The sequence below is a fragment of the Nannospalax galili genome, unplaced genomic scaffold, assembly GCF_000622305.1.
Source record: "Nannospalax galili isolate Female #2095 unplaced genomic scaffold, S.galili_v1.0 scaffold359, whole genome shotgun sequence".
Classification (NCBI taxonomy): domain Eukaryota; kingdom Metazoa; phylum Chordata; class Mammalia; order Rodentia; family Spalacidae; genus Nannospalax; species Nannospalax galili.
The window spans coordinates 1,932,670-1,947,915 of NW_008347042.1; the positions used below are offsets into that span (position 1 = coordinate 1,932,670).

General features: G+C 37.2%; 1 protein-coding gene across 1 annotated transcript in view; it reads right to left on the reverse strand.

Moving 5' to 3' along the window:
- Positions 1–8,110: 8,110 nt before the first annotated feature.
- Positions 8,111–15,246, reverse strand: part of Mgat4d (MGAT4 family member D) — a 92,870-nt gene continuing 85,734 nt past the window's right edge. The window contains 5 exon segments of the mRNA XM_008843451.1: positions 8,111–8,230; positions 11,448–11,578; positions 12,758–12,847; positions 12,850–12,871; positions 14,488–14,565. Coding sequence (XP_008841673.1) covers positions 8,111–8,230; positions 11,448–11,578; positions 12,758–12,847; positions 12,850–12,871; positions 14,488–14,565 — 441 coding nt within the window.

Here is a 15,246-nt window from a genome sequence, read left to right on the forward strand (position 1 = left end):
GGTATTCCAGCCATGGGTCAGCCCCTTCCTGAGCACCAGAACAACACCTCCTTGGGACCATCACATCGTTCAGCGGCCTTCAGCATCATGTAGACAGTCAGTGTTTAATACCTACACTAGCTTATGGTCCTAAACTTGCAGTCATTCTGCTCCAGTCTATAAATCTGAGTAAGCATCTTTTATAAGTGTTGCATCCTGAGGAGAACTGTACCTGGACTTAGTTTTGACTATTCATACTAGCTTGGAATAGGCTCAGGAAAACCATCTTAAAATTTCATAATTTAAGTTGAATTGAAGTGTTTGTAAGGTACATGTGCCTGTTTTTCTTTTAAAATGAGAGAAGGAAATGAACACAAACAGTTCATCTTTTATATTCTTCTTATGAACTGTCACATATCATAGTTTATACTGAGACCAATGTGTGAGGTTTTGGTACCTAAGACTGCTTAACTAAATTAGTACCCATTGACTGAGGAGATAGTTCAGTATCTTGGCCAAATGGATGAACCCCAGGTGCCAGTGAGTGAGAGACCTTGTCACAAAAGAATAAGATGGATGGTTCCTGGGGAATGCCATCCAAGTTGACCTCTGACCTCCATACAAATACATACACACATACACACACACACACACACACACACACACACCTACACATATTCAGGCACCTGCACACATAAACATGCACACATATCAGAATACAAACAAAAATTCATATAATATTTGATTAAAGAAAAAGAATTATCTCTAATCATTGCTCAAATACATAAACTGCAATTGAATAACCTAGGAAGATAATAGATTTTTAAAAACTGATAGGTGAGACAGATAAAAATTTATAAAAGTTAAAAAGATTATATAACCAAATTAAAAAGCCAGTGCAGAAGAACTCTGGACCCAAGGAACAGAAATCCTTTTAAAAGACATTTTAATGCACAAAATTAATATTCATAAAGGCAAATGAATGCAACATTTTAAAAGAAGTGTCCAGAGACCACACATCCACACTAGAATTTACCAAAGTTCTCAGATTTTATCACAAAGATAGCTTTAACACCAATACAATTAAATTAGAAATCAATACGAAAAAGATGGAAAAGTGTTCCCAAAATGATAACGATTCCAAAATAATCCATGGATTAAATGATGACATTTTAGAGTGGAATGACTATCAAGAGCACATTATATGTCAAGATGCCTGATGATCAAGTCACATGGCACTTGGGTTGGGTTGATAGCTTGAAACACATTTATTAAGAAGAAAACATACAAGTGCTACCAGACCCAAGCTGGCTCAAACCTGTGTTTTCTATGTCTTTAGGTGTCATTGTAAAATGAATGAAAGTATGCAGCTGTTCCCACCATGCCTGTCCACGACAGCTACAGACTTCTGAGCTGTCAGATAGTGATTAGAACTGTGTGATGGTTTCCACGTCTATGTCAATAAGATTCAGTTCTTAATGGTTAGACTTCTGCAGCTTTACTGTTTTCAAACTCAACTGCTTGAGGATAAAAATATCATTAATAAAGACTCACTTCTGTCTTGACATTATAAGTCGTTTAATACTTTCAAGTCTGCCATGTTCATTGTTGTTTTCCTCTTCTAATTTGTATATTTCCACTGTTAATGATTTCTGGAAGATATCATTAGAAATTAAGATATCAGAGGATCAGGTATGCTGAGTTTCTTCTTGTTATGTTTATTATCTTCAGAATTTCTAAATGAAAATAAGAAACCTGTAACATGTACAAATAGCTTTTTAATTGGTAAGGATGTAATCACTCCCATTGTAATTTCTTGATATTACTTAATTATTGTGTCCTCCTTGATATCATCACACCTTCTCCTTGTAATAGGAAGGATAATTTGGCATTGATGACAGATACAATTCATAGCATGCATAGTAGAGAATGACAATTTCAAGACTGTTAAATTACCAAAAGTAGACTTCCATCTATAGGATCCCTGGGAAACTTGTAAATGCAAATTATCATTACAGCTGAAGAGCCATCATAGATCAGGTGAAAGTAATTTTGAAGTATGTGTATTTATGTGTGTGGGGAGATAAGGCATGAAACTAGAAAATGGGCCATGAGAAAGAGGAAGACATCTGAAGGTAGGGGAAAGAAAGAAGCATCGAATACATGTGAGATGAAAGTAAAAGAGCAAACAGCCATCATGAAATCCATTACTTTACATGCTAACTAAAAGACCCAATAAAAAGGAGAAGAAAACGGGAATATCAAGAGAACCCACGTTTTACTTTATCTTTATAATTTAAAATATAAGTAAATTTGGGGATGGAGAGATGGCTCAGTGGTTAAGAGCACTGACTGTTCTTGCAGAAGATCGGGGTTCAAATCCCAGCACCCACATGGCAACTAACAACTGTCTGTAACTCCAGTTCCAGGGGATCCGACAGTCTCTTCTGACCTCCGCAGGCGTTGCATGACGTGGGTGCACTTACCTACATGCAGGTATAACACTCATACACATAAAATAAAAATAAAAAAATATTTTAAACAAAAAATATAAATAAATCTGTGAAAGTGTTAGGGTAACTGACAGTGAAAACATACATAATAACCCTTCTATAATAATTTCTGAAAGTCAGAGATTAAATGTAAAATTTAATGAAGTACAGAAGTTGAACAATCAATAAAATAAAAGAGGTATTACATTTCACATAAAATTGATTTTGAATTTTGTGTAGTTACAGGGAAAACAGCCCTCTGTGGGCCAAAGGAATCATGAGTGTTCTTTGGGTAAGGACAGTTTTTTTTGGTTCACATTCTAAGAGAAAATTGTCACATGCAACTTTACATAAAAGAGAATCAAGAAATCCTCAGTAACAGTTTTGAAGAAAAGGTAAAAATCTTGCATATTGTTCTTTAATAAAAATCAAGGACAGAGTCTTAATAATTCAACTAAAGCATTTTATGGGAAATAGCTATATCTCTTACCATGTGAACCAGGCCTAGCTGTCAGACTTAGCAAGTGTCACATGAAACACATGGCACATCCATTTTAAAAAGTCATTGTTAATGACACAAACCTGGAATCCCAGCACTTTGGAGACTGAGGCAGGAGGATAGGAGTTTGAGGTCTGCCTGGGCTACATAGCCAGACCTGTCTCAACAACAACAAAGTCATTACTTAACTGAAATTAAAGTTGATCGGGCAATCTGTACTTTATCTGGCAAACCTATCTCATTTAAACACATTTAAACAGTTGACTCTGCATTCACTGGACTGTATTAAAGAGAATGGCTTAGGACTGGAGCATGTACTCACCATTAAGAGCACATAGTGCTCTTGCAGAGGACCCAAGTTTATTTCGCAGCACCACTGCCAGGTGGCTTACAACTGCCTGTAACTCCAGCTCCAGAGGACCTGACACCTTCTTCTGGCCTCTGAGGGCACCCCTACTCACATGCACATTCTCTACACACACACACACACGAAAAAAAAAAAAAGAAAAAAAAGAAAAACACACACACACACAAAAATAAATAAATAAATAAAAAGGAGAATGGCTTTTCAAACAAAATAAAACACCGGCAAATTATAGGAAAAAACACTGTTTGCTTGCCTATCAACCAGAGAATATATTCTGAGTATTTTATATTAATTTTAAGAAATTTCTACTCCATTTGCACAAATCTTTTCTAAAAGAAAAGTTTTTATGTTATATGTTAAAGTTGAAGATCTAATCAAAATTCAAACCATTTAAAAACTAAGATTCATCATGAAAAAGGCATGCTATTTTATTATTTTTGCTAGATGACTGGGGAAGAAATGTTTTTCTTTTAAAAATTTTTTTGATTAATTCATTTTTATTTTATGTGTATGAGTGTTATGCCTGCATGTATGTAAGTGCATCTGTGTCGTGAAGTGCCCACAGAGGTCAGAAGAGGACATTGGATCCCCGGAACTGGAGTTATGGACTGTTGTCAGCTGCAGTGTAGGTGCGGGGATTTGAACCTGGGTCTTTTGTAAGAACAGCCAGTGCTCTTAGCCGCTGAGCCATCTCTCCAGCCCAAAATGTTTTTCTTAATAAAGCTAGAGTGTAGAAGATTTATTTTACATTTATCAAGTTTTTGTGGTGTCTTTTTGTTAGTTTGTTTTTGTTTTTTAATAGCCTTTGATTATTTTTTTAACGCTTACAAAAACTTTGAGAATTTCATACATTCATATAACGTGTTTTGATCAAATCCATACCCACTCCCTCACCTCCAACATTCCCCCCTCTGAAGAGGTAACTCTAAAATCTTTTATGGACTAGATGCAAGCTCCCAATACTTTTGACATTTTGACATTTTTGGCCTTTGGAACAGAATGTGTTGCTAACAGGCCCAAGGACATTTTGACTTTTAGCCAAGAAACTGGCTACATTTCTTTGGGGTCTTTTTACCCTAATTGCCTAGCCAGTTCCTACCTCCTATTCTTATCATGCCATCCTCTGAAGGAGTTACCCAAATTTCCAATAGGGAATTGGGACCCAGACCACTCTGGCTTCTTCCATGCTGAACAGGGACACAGGGTGAGGCAACATGTGAAGGAGAAGTAAAGGCAAGAGTAGTTAGCATTACAAGTTCTGAACAGGGAACTAGGAAAAAGAACAGGGCAATTTTCAAATTTATGAGAGTCCATTGGAGTTTCTTGACAAGGACTTCCAAAAGCATCCCTCTATTGGGTTCTTCCTCATTTTTCTTTTGTCTTCCAAGACTGGACTAGTTGGCTGGGAAGAGTGGCTGGATACTCAGGTGAGGGCCCGGTGACCCTGTTTGGCACTCCTTTAATGAATGAGCACAACCGTCAACAAGCCCAATTATGACTATGTTTAACGATCAGGCTCAGCCTCCGTCATGATGATGGTAGTTATTTCATGCAGAAGGGACTGCTGTATAGCATCAGCTTATTAAAAGACCTGGAATTTAAAAGGATTTGGTGCTAGGAGCCACATATGAGGGAGAACATACACCGTATTTTTTTTTTTTTCTGAGTCTGTGTTACTTCACTTAGTATAACAGTTTCTAGACCCGTTCATTTACCTGCAAATTTCATTATTTCATCTTTCTTTACTGCAAATTTCATTATTTCATCTTTCTTTACTCCATTGTGTAAATATACCACATATTTGTTAACCATTCATCAGTTGAGGGACACTTAGGTTGCTTCCATCTCTTAGCTATTGTGAAAAGAGCAGCAACAAACATAGTTGTACAAGTGTCTCTACAATAGGATGAGTCCTTTGGGTACATGCCAAGGAGTGGTATAACTGGGTCATATGGTAGGTTCATTTTTAGTTTTTTTAAGATTTTATAAGTATCGCACAAAGTGGTTCAGGAACTTATTTTATATAAAAGTTTTTGGAATTCTTAAATAATTCTATATTAAGAGACCCAATAACAAATTTGAACCTATACAGAATGCAAGAATTTTATAAAATATGAGATAGACAACAGTCTGATAATTGTGGAGATATAGCAATTTTTAATTTTTTTTATTTTTATTTTATGTGTATGAGTGTATTGCCTGCATGTATGTAAGAGAACCCATGTCATGCATTGCCTGCAGAGGTCAGAAGAGGGCGTCGGAGCACCTGAAACTGAAGTTACAGATGGTTGATAGCCGCCATGTGGGTGCTGAGAATCGAAGCTGAGTCCTCTGCAAGTGCTATTAATGGCTGCGCCATCTCCGGCCCCCATATCAAACTTTTTATACTCACCACTTTTTACTGAAGGCTTCACTTTAAAAAATATAATGTGGTAATGTGGTCTCTTATCCAGTATAAGCTGAGAAAATCTGATTCTTGCTATGCATTTTTTTCCCAAAGAATGAATCACATAATTTTGAAGAATCTGTTAGATTTATGAAACTCCTAATAAAGCATATTCTGTTAGAAATTTTAAAATATTTTAAATAATCACACTTGGTATATGACTAAATTGTTACTTGTGTCTCTGTTATGTGTTATGAAGTATAAAAAAGAAAAGATTATAGTATCCAAATATGAGATATCACATATACATTCACCTTAATCTGGTGTATATTTACCACAAAGTTAGGTTAAAATAGCTTATCAGGCAAAATTATATCATGTAAGAAAAGAATCAAAGTACAATAGAAACAAAAATCAAATAGCATAGAACAATTTCTTTGTGTATATCTGCTGCTATGTTTTATGTATTTTGAGGGTTGTTATTGTTTGCATAAGGAATCACAACAGATTTTAATTACTCCAAGATCTTTGTTTGACTGGTGTTAATATCCTTCAGTTGCACCTTCCCTGATAGCTGAGAGCTGACCCTGACAGAGGACACACTCTGCATGCAGACACTGAGACAGAGTACAAGAGAGAAAAAGGGAGGCCATGATGATGATAGTAGGATAGATGTGTGTAGCTCTCATTTCAGTTGACAAATAATCCAGATAATTATTTCCTTTGTGTGTGAAGACACTAAGGGCAGAGGTGCCATACATTTACCCCAAGTCTAGATTCTTTGCTTCTTCTACTCTACCACTGTGTTCCTATGCTTTGGTTAAGCATCCCCCAGAGGTCCTGATGGCTGACTTTCCTAGTGCTGGAAGGTGATGTGCAGGCTGCTGGGGGAGAAAAGACATCAGTGATCTTAACTAGTACTGAACCCAGCATGCTACCATACCAACATGCCAGGATGTCCCCACTGGTGCAATAGTGACAAGAATGTTTACAGGGTAACCTGTCACTCTCTTAACTGGATTTGAGGCCTGCTCCATAGAAGGGAATTCATGCCTGGTACTGTGAATATGGTCAAAACCTATGGCTCGGGAAGTCATAGGCCCTAGGGGACAACCTATTGTGTTGTTTTTCTTCGAGGTCACAATGTCAAACTGCCTTCTAAATATTTCTGTACATAACCACAGATTTGTGTTGCTCCCAACCTTGGTCAGAGAAGCTTCTTACTGCAGTCGATACAGGTTAATGCAGAGCTTCATCACTATGCAAAGTGGTGAGGGACTGTGAGTGTTCAGATGAGACATTTGTATTTACCCTGTTCCCTGAGACTTAGATAACAATATGCAAGAGGCAGAGGAAAGAATGTAAGAGGCAGAGGATGGGAAGAGTGCTGTGAAATACTGTTTTCTGGAAATGACATGGCTATTGCACACCCTACACCTAGCTAAGAACCTATTGGCAGTTGACTGGTGCTAGGGGAGGGAAAGTCACTTTTCTTTGGGGGTATGATGCGCTGGTAGACTCCTCGTGTCCACCGATGACCCCATATGTTTGCACATATGGGCAGCACTAACTGGACTCAGTGGGCTAAAAAATTAAAAAAGGAGGACATGAACTTGGGAGGAAGTTGTGATGGGGAGGTCCTGGGGGAAGTGGAAGGGGCAGAGTAGAGATGGCTATGACAAAGATACATTGTATACATTTATGAAATTTTCTTTTTTAAATATTTTATTTATTATTATTATTCTTTTTTTTATAGCGTATTGCCTGCATACATGTGAGTGCAAGCGTGTCAGGCAATGCAGGTCAGGAGAGGGCCTAGGATTCCCGTGGGATTTGAACCCGGGGCTTCTGCAAGAACAGTCAGTGTTCGTAACCACTGAGCCATCAATCCAGCCCCAACATGTATGAAATTTTCAAAGGAGAAAAACAAAAATTACCTCAGAAATAATAGTTTTCAAAATGATGCAATACTTAAGAATGACAACACTAAACAATACTGGGTTTTTTTCATCTGTTCAATAGTGGTCTAAATAAAAATATTGATTATATTTAAACAACAGGGGCTTTCCAATTTAGAAATATTCCTATTATAATTTTGCATTTTAGACTAAAATAGATTCAATTATAGGGACTTTCAAAACATTTTTTCAAAGTCTTATTGGACTGCACAGCTGAAAACAGTAAATGAATGGAGAATGAATTTTTCTCATCATGACCAATGACTTAGGTGTTCGGAAATGATTGTTAACTTTATAAACTTCACAGCGGGCAGTTGGTCACAATGAGTGGTGTTAAGTGCTCACACTTCATGACTTCTCTTACATTGTCCCTCCCTGTCTAACTGAGATCTTGTGAGTTCATGGGATGCTGTATTACTGCATTTACGTTCAGAATCTTACTCTGAGGTGCTGCTCTCTGCCAGGAAAAGAGGAATATAGTCCCACGTACTGGAACAGGGAGGGTCTGTACTGAACATGGACTTCCTTCTTGAGCTGTACACAGGTTCTCTGGTGAAAAGAAAAGTAGCAGTTTTTATGTGAACCCAGATATTACTTTCTTTTCGTTTACTGATGATAGGATCTTTTTGTATTCGTTTTTCTAGAGTTTATATTAATATCTAAAATTTTACACAAAAATTCAGTTCTTGGGTCTTCATAACAATAACACAATAGTTGGGGTGAGAGGTTTTATAATATACATTTTTATGAACTTTCTTAGAAAGCTAGGCTATTATTGTACCAGTTATAATTTTTCTTTCCTTCCGAGTGTTGTTGCTGTTGTTTCTTTTTGAAGCACTGTCTCAGCTCTTTGTAGTCCAGGCTGGCCACAAACTCACCACATAGCTCAGGCTGGTTTTAAACTCCTGACAATCTTCCTACTTCAGCCTCCTGAGTTCTGAAATTATGGGCATGAACTACCATATCTGGGTTCTCCCTTTTCTAATTCCAATGACTTAAATGAAATTTTTAGTATTTTTCTGCTATAGGATTCTGTCCGGTTGCATTATATTACACGTTTCTCTTCCTGTCTTCAGGAATTATGCATTAAACAACATTCTTCTAAACTTCTTCTTTAAATAGAAATTGTGTAATATAGTTTATCTGCTGGAAAAGAATTTGGAAAACTTCCATGAAAATATAAAAAGGATGAACTGTGTTGCCACTCCCTATTTAAAAAAAACTGGGGTACAACTCAGTGCAATGGGTCCCATTCCCACTATCATAAAAACAAACGAAAGCATTTAAAATGATTATGGCCATTATTTGAGAATAATTTTATATAAGGTAAATTCAGAAAAAATAAATCTCAAATTTGCATATATAAAGTTGTGTTTAAACAGCAGGCTTGTTTGAATACATTTCTACCCGATGATGACATGTAACAAAATATTTATTAAAAGATCTTTTTGTAACTGTAAAATAACTTAGTAATTCAGAGATACTTCAATATGAAACTAATTAGCATGGGATAAAATTGGTCAAGGAGTTAAAATTCAACAAATATGACAGTACTTGATGGGCTCATAAAAGAATCCCCATGGGAAAGTACTATCACAAGCCTGTTCCCTATACCACAAGAAATAAAACCTTCCCAAATAGCCTGTTGATTAGGTCAAAACTGAGTTTCTTACATAAGGTAGTAAGAGTTTTATGGAAGGGCTGGTATGGAACCTGGGGACTCACACATGCCAAGAAAGTTCTCTATCACTGAGCTACCCCAGCCCTTTCTTAAAGTCTTAAATTTATAGACTACAGTGTATGGGCTTAATTCACTGTTGTTTAGAGATTTTTGTGTCTATAGTCACATATATCTTTGGTTCTCCCAGAAAACCCCTGGTGTGTGTGTGTGTGTGTGTGTGTGTGTGTGTGTGTGTGTGTTTTGAGACACTTTCACCATGTATCTCAGGCGACCACGACCTTCCAACTCATGGTCTGCCTGTCTCCGGCCTCCAAGTGCTGGTGTTCTGGGTTCTTTCTTGTACTTTCTTTGGCTTTCATGTCAGGCTCGTGCTGGCATCGTACAAAGGGTTTGGATTTGTCTCTTATTTTCTAAAATACAGGAGCTGGTGTGTGGCTCAGTAGTACAGTGCTTGCTGAGCCTTGGGTTCAATACTTGGCACCACATTAAAAACTAGTAATATGTAAAATATGTTTGATTGATATTATTTTTCTTTAAGCATTTACCTTTGAAACACCTGGATCTGGAAATTCCTTTCACAGAGGACTCTTCATCATTTATTGAATTTCTGTCATACATACAGGATTATTCTGGTTGTCTGCTTCATCTTGGATGAGTTTTGATAGTGTGTGATTTCTGATGAACATTCATTTCATTTTTAAGTTGATAAGTTTATGTCTGTACAATTGTGTCCATTATTACTTTAAGGTCTGTGAAGTATGTCATCATATTCTCTCCAATATTGGTGGTTTGTGTCTTCTTTTCTAGTTTATCAGATATTTTCCCAATTTATTTTATCAGTGCTCTTTTCAAAGAGCTAGTTTTGTGTTTCATTAATTTTTAACATTGCTTTCATGCTTTAAATTTTATTGTTTTCTACATTTATATTTTTGGTGGTTTTTTTTCCCTCTGCTTGCTTTGCTGTTATCTTCTACTTTGTTAAGATATAAACTGAGGTTACTGGTATGAAATCTTAATTATGAGCCAGTGAGATGACTCGGCAGGTAAAGGCTATTGTCATGATTTCTTTCCAAGTGATCTGAGCAGTGCTTGGAAGATCTGAGTGTCTCTTCACCCACACAGGACAGGCAGCCCTTTTTAGTCTCTCTTTTCTTGGCATGGTGAAGGATGGGGGTACTTCCTGTTGTGCTAGTGTCCCAGCAGTGGAGGGAAAGCAGCAGATGCTGCCTAAAGGTCTTGGAAAGGCCAGGAAGAAGTCTGAGCTAATTTTCACTCCATTTAGGGGGTTTCACTCAGACCCCTAAGTGAACAGCTCAAACAAGTTTCTCTTGCCAAAGAAAAAGAACTGCCTTCTCTTTTTTGAGACAGTCCAAAACACACCTGTTCTTGCACAATCAAGAAGCTCCAGCACCTGCAGTTCTGGACAAGGAGATCCTGCAGGGAGAGGGGCCTGGCTCAGTAAGGAGCGACTTCTGCACCCGTGAAGCCTGGTGGTCCTCAGTGGGACACCTGTCCTGTAGTCATGGAGAACTAAGTATCCTGGAGTGAAGACTCTGTTCTGGTCCATTCTGTGGTTCTGAAGTCCCCTATATAATTAATATCCATACAGGTACAATACCAACTTTCTTTTCATTACTTTCTACACGCATAGCCTTTCCCACTTATGATTTCTCATTTGCACCCTATATTTGAACTGCATGCAGGTATCAATAGTTACATCATTTCTTAAAAATCTATTCTGATAAATTGTCTCAGTGCATTTTGACAATTTATAATGTCAATATTCAAATGTTTGAGCTTTATGCCTATTACTATATCATTATTCTGTTCCTTCACTGTTTTGTTGTTAGGGTTTTGTTGTTTTGTTGCTGTAGTTTCATTTTTTACCTGTGCTTTGACTTTTCCCAGCATGTTTTGACTCTCATTATTTCATTTACTATATGGAGATGTCAGTAAAATGTAGGATAGCAGGAGTTAGACATTCTGATGTACTTACTGGATTATTTTACTAATAAAAAGTTTAGGTAATGACATTCCATGATAGCATTTTCTTAGACTGTTTGGTATTTCTAAAGGGATACTCACAAGAGATTCTCCCCAGTCACATGTCTTTATAAGGGTAAAGTCATCTAAGAACATATCAATGGGCTTCACTTTGTAGAACATTAAGAAAAAATGTATCAATTCAGGCAAATCCTCAGATCGAAAGATTTTTCCTATGGAGAAGAAGTAAATAAACTCATAAATAAGTATATGACTCATAGTCTGTTCCATTAACATGAGCAAACTTTTTAAAATGTAATGTGTCTTGTTTAGCAATGAAATTTGATGGGCCCAGGGGACTTTTCTCCACCACGCTCCACCTTTCTATTTTGAGACAGTGTCATTTACTGAACCTGAAGATTGTGGATTCATCTAGACTGGCTATTGAATAAGCTTCAGGGATCAGCCTGTGTTTGGTGTCCACAAGGCTGGGGTAACTGGCACCCTCCGCCATGCTTGGTTTTTTTATGTAGGTGCTGGGAATCCAAACTTAGGTCCTTGTGCTTGTGAGCAGGCACTTTACCAACCAGTCCATCTCCTCAGTTCCTAATTCATTAATAAGAATATCAGTTTAGATGGAAACTATAGACTTTTACAGTAAACTAATAGTGTATTCTTTTCTCCACAACTTTGGTTCTCTGAGAATTAGTTGGATTTTTTATTTGTTAATTATTCATTTGGTTGCTTTTAGTGCTGAAATTGAACTCAAGGCCTAGCATGTGCTAAGCATGTGGTCTACCACTGAGCTTATTTAATAACCATGGCCCCTTAGCATTCTTCTCCATGAAAGAGAACAGTGGTTTCTTGTGACTCGTAGCTACCAATTTGATGTTCTTATGATATGTGTATATATGTTGCTTTGTTCATTTATATTGTTTACATAAGAAATTTTCATCAAAATTATGTTATCTGCAATTCATGTACATGAATCTGACTTCACTTTTGAAGTCACAGTCTCTAGTCTCTACACAGGAAATATTCCATTCCTTTCCAATTAGTACAGTAGAAAACTATTTGATAAGGTCTTTAAAAGTTTTTAAGACTGTTGTGTGCTGAAAAACTTAATCTAAGCAAGGGGTTGTGGCATATACAGAACTTGAGGCTGAAGCAACAGGATTAAGATTTTGAGTGCCAGCCTAGGCGATACAATGAGTTCGAGGCCAGCCTGAGCTCCATAGCAAGATCTTGTCTCAAAGAGAAAGGAAGGAAGGAAGGAAGGAAGGAAGGAAGGAAGGAAGGAAGGAAGGAAGGAAGGAAGGAAGGAAGGAAGGAAGGAAGGAAGGAAGGAAGGAAGGAAGGGAGGGAGGGCGAGCTTGACCCAATATGATTCAACAAAATAGAACTATGGTTACCTATAAATCCAAGCACTGAGAACTCAACATAAAACCAATTCTTCGAAGTGATATTATTTATAAAATCTTTAATTTTTGTAAAATATATATTTTTGCTATGATATCATCTTCTAGCTGGAGGAAAAAAGTAAAAAGTAAAAAAAGCGTTATACATTCAATGCTCCCCTTGAATTATCATTAGCTCAGAGATTAAAAAATACAGTGGGATACACTGAAAATGTCTTTGATGAGGTAATACTTTTTAGTTCAATTCACCAAGAATATTTACAGTTAGTTAAATTCCAGTCTCTGATTCTGAGACTAATCAAACCAAATAGTGTCTTTTTAAAAAGTCTCCCTGTTTGAATCCATTTTAATTCTCACCAAGACTTCTAATTTAAGACAATCATGGTTCATTTTGGTTGTTGAAACAAGATATTATAGACTAGTTACTTATGAACAATGACAAAGATCATTGAAGCCTAGAAGTTCTGGAAGCTGGAAAGTCCAAGATCCAGGAACCAGCAGACTAGGAGTCTGTTGACCCAGTCTTCATGGAGGGCTTCCTCTACATGCTCACACAAGATCAGGGCCTTTTGTATGAGGGCACAAATCCAATCACATGGGCTTTGTAGTCAGGACCAAATCACCCCCAAAAGACTCTGCCTCCTGATTCCACTCACTTGGGGCCTAGGATTTCACCATAGTAATCTGGGGGCAGAAACACAAACACTAAGAACATAGCAAACACTAACTCACTCTACACCTGGCATGATGAGTGTGGGGCTCTATCTTTACCCACTGTAGTCTGTGGCAGAGACATGACAAAAAGGACTGGGCATTCCCATCCGCAGCTGGCTGGTTAGAAGGGTGATACAAAGATGCTTGAAAGTAGGCCTCCATAGGATGGAAGAGGAGCTTTCTTTCTTTATTTAACACACAGTTTGAAAAATCCATAGACTAAGAGACCTCCTAAACAACTGAGGGGAAATGTGGAAGCCCTCAGGGACATTATCAGACCACAAAATAGAATCGTGTTGTTTAAGACTGAAAAGAGAACACTGCCTCAGATGCTTCCTTTGCATTGTAACCAACTGGGAATCAGAAGGAACTGCTTTTTGTTTTGTTTTGTTTTGTTTTGTTTTGTTTTGTTTTGTTTTATTTTGTTTTGTTTTTCTCTCAAATGACAGAGATCTTGCTTTTGGCCTTTCTCTAGCTTTCTTTCTATTCTCCAAGGATATTCTAAAAACTCTTCTCCCAAGTACACATTTTCTTTGTAGTGAGGTACAATGTTTATTATAGGGAACCACAAAATTATTATTTGACAGTGTACAGTGACTGAAAGAGCACAAAGCATACCTGATGGATTCATCTTTACAAATACTATAAGGAAACAGAGAACTGTGGAACTTGCAAGGCGTGAGGCAATGTGTGGTGGCAATTTGGGGAGGCTCAGGGAATGACTGTACTAAGACTATGGGCTTACAAATTATGCAGTGCAATTTTTACTTTCTTTCATTAATTTTAGATCTTCTTTTCAATTTATTCCAGATGATTAATTTCCTTTGTTACAGTGAAATCAGTAAAAAGATAAATGTACAATCAATTTTAAGCTTTCTTTGGAATATTAATTTCATAGATGTTTTCTCCTTGCCTGGATACAGTTAAGATGGAGTAACATATGGATAAAGAAAGGGATTAAAGGATGGGAAAAGTTATACTTTAAAATTACATATATACCAAATTTTCACCTGTAAATAATACATGGCCTTGGGTTGGGCATACAGCATCAAAATACAAAAATCCAATGCTTGTTTTACTTGAAAATTAAAAATAAACAATAAAAGCTGTCAATATTTGTTATATCTGTTTACCTTACCTTAATATATAAGCATATTTCAGTAAATAACTTTTTTTACAGTTTTTCTAACATGCATTAAGTAAATATTAATATATTTATACCAAAATTGTACTAAAAGATGAGCTTCTCATCTTTATTCAGTGGACGGAAACTGCCATCGCTAAACTGGAATAAGCATAGCCTATGTATTATATATTTTAGTTGAATCTGATTTAATAAAGCTAACGTCCTTTCTTGATCTCATGAATGTATACAGAAATCTTATTATAATTTAACAGCAAACTGGACACTAGGCCATGTCCTGGAGATACACAGAACAACACAAAGCAGTTCTTTCTCTCTGGATCTTGGGATATAACATAAATACAAACAGAAGTGTAAAAAATTAGAACAATTAGCTCTTGGGGTAAGTCTATAGCGCAGCTCTCCGTGCCGGGACTCCCTAAGCCCCATTCACCCTTCCATCCCCCCCGCCCCTGCCATTCTATACTCCTAGTCTGGGCCCTGCGCCATTCCTAGTCTTGGGGCCCCAGACACCTGGGGAACCAATACTGCTTCCTGTTCCTTCTCACCCAGACCAACTCAGTGCCTTTCTTGGGCCCCAGGAGCACAGCTTCTGGTCCTGGCCCTGCCCTCACATCCTTCTACT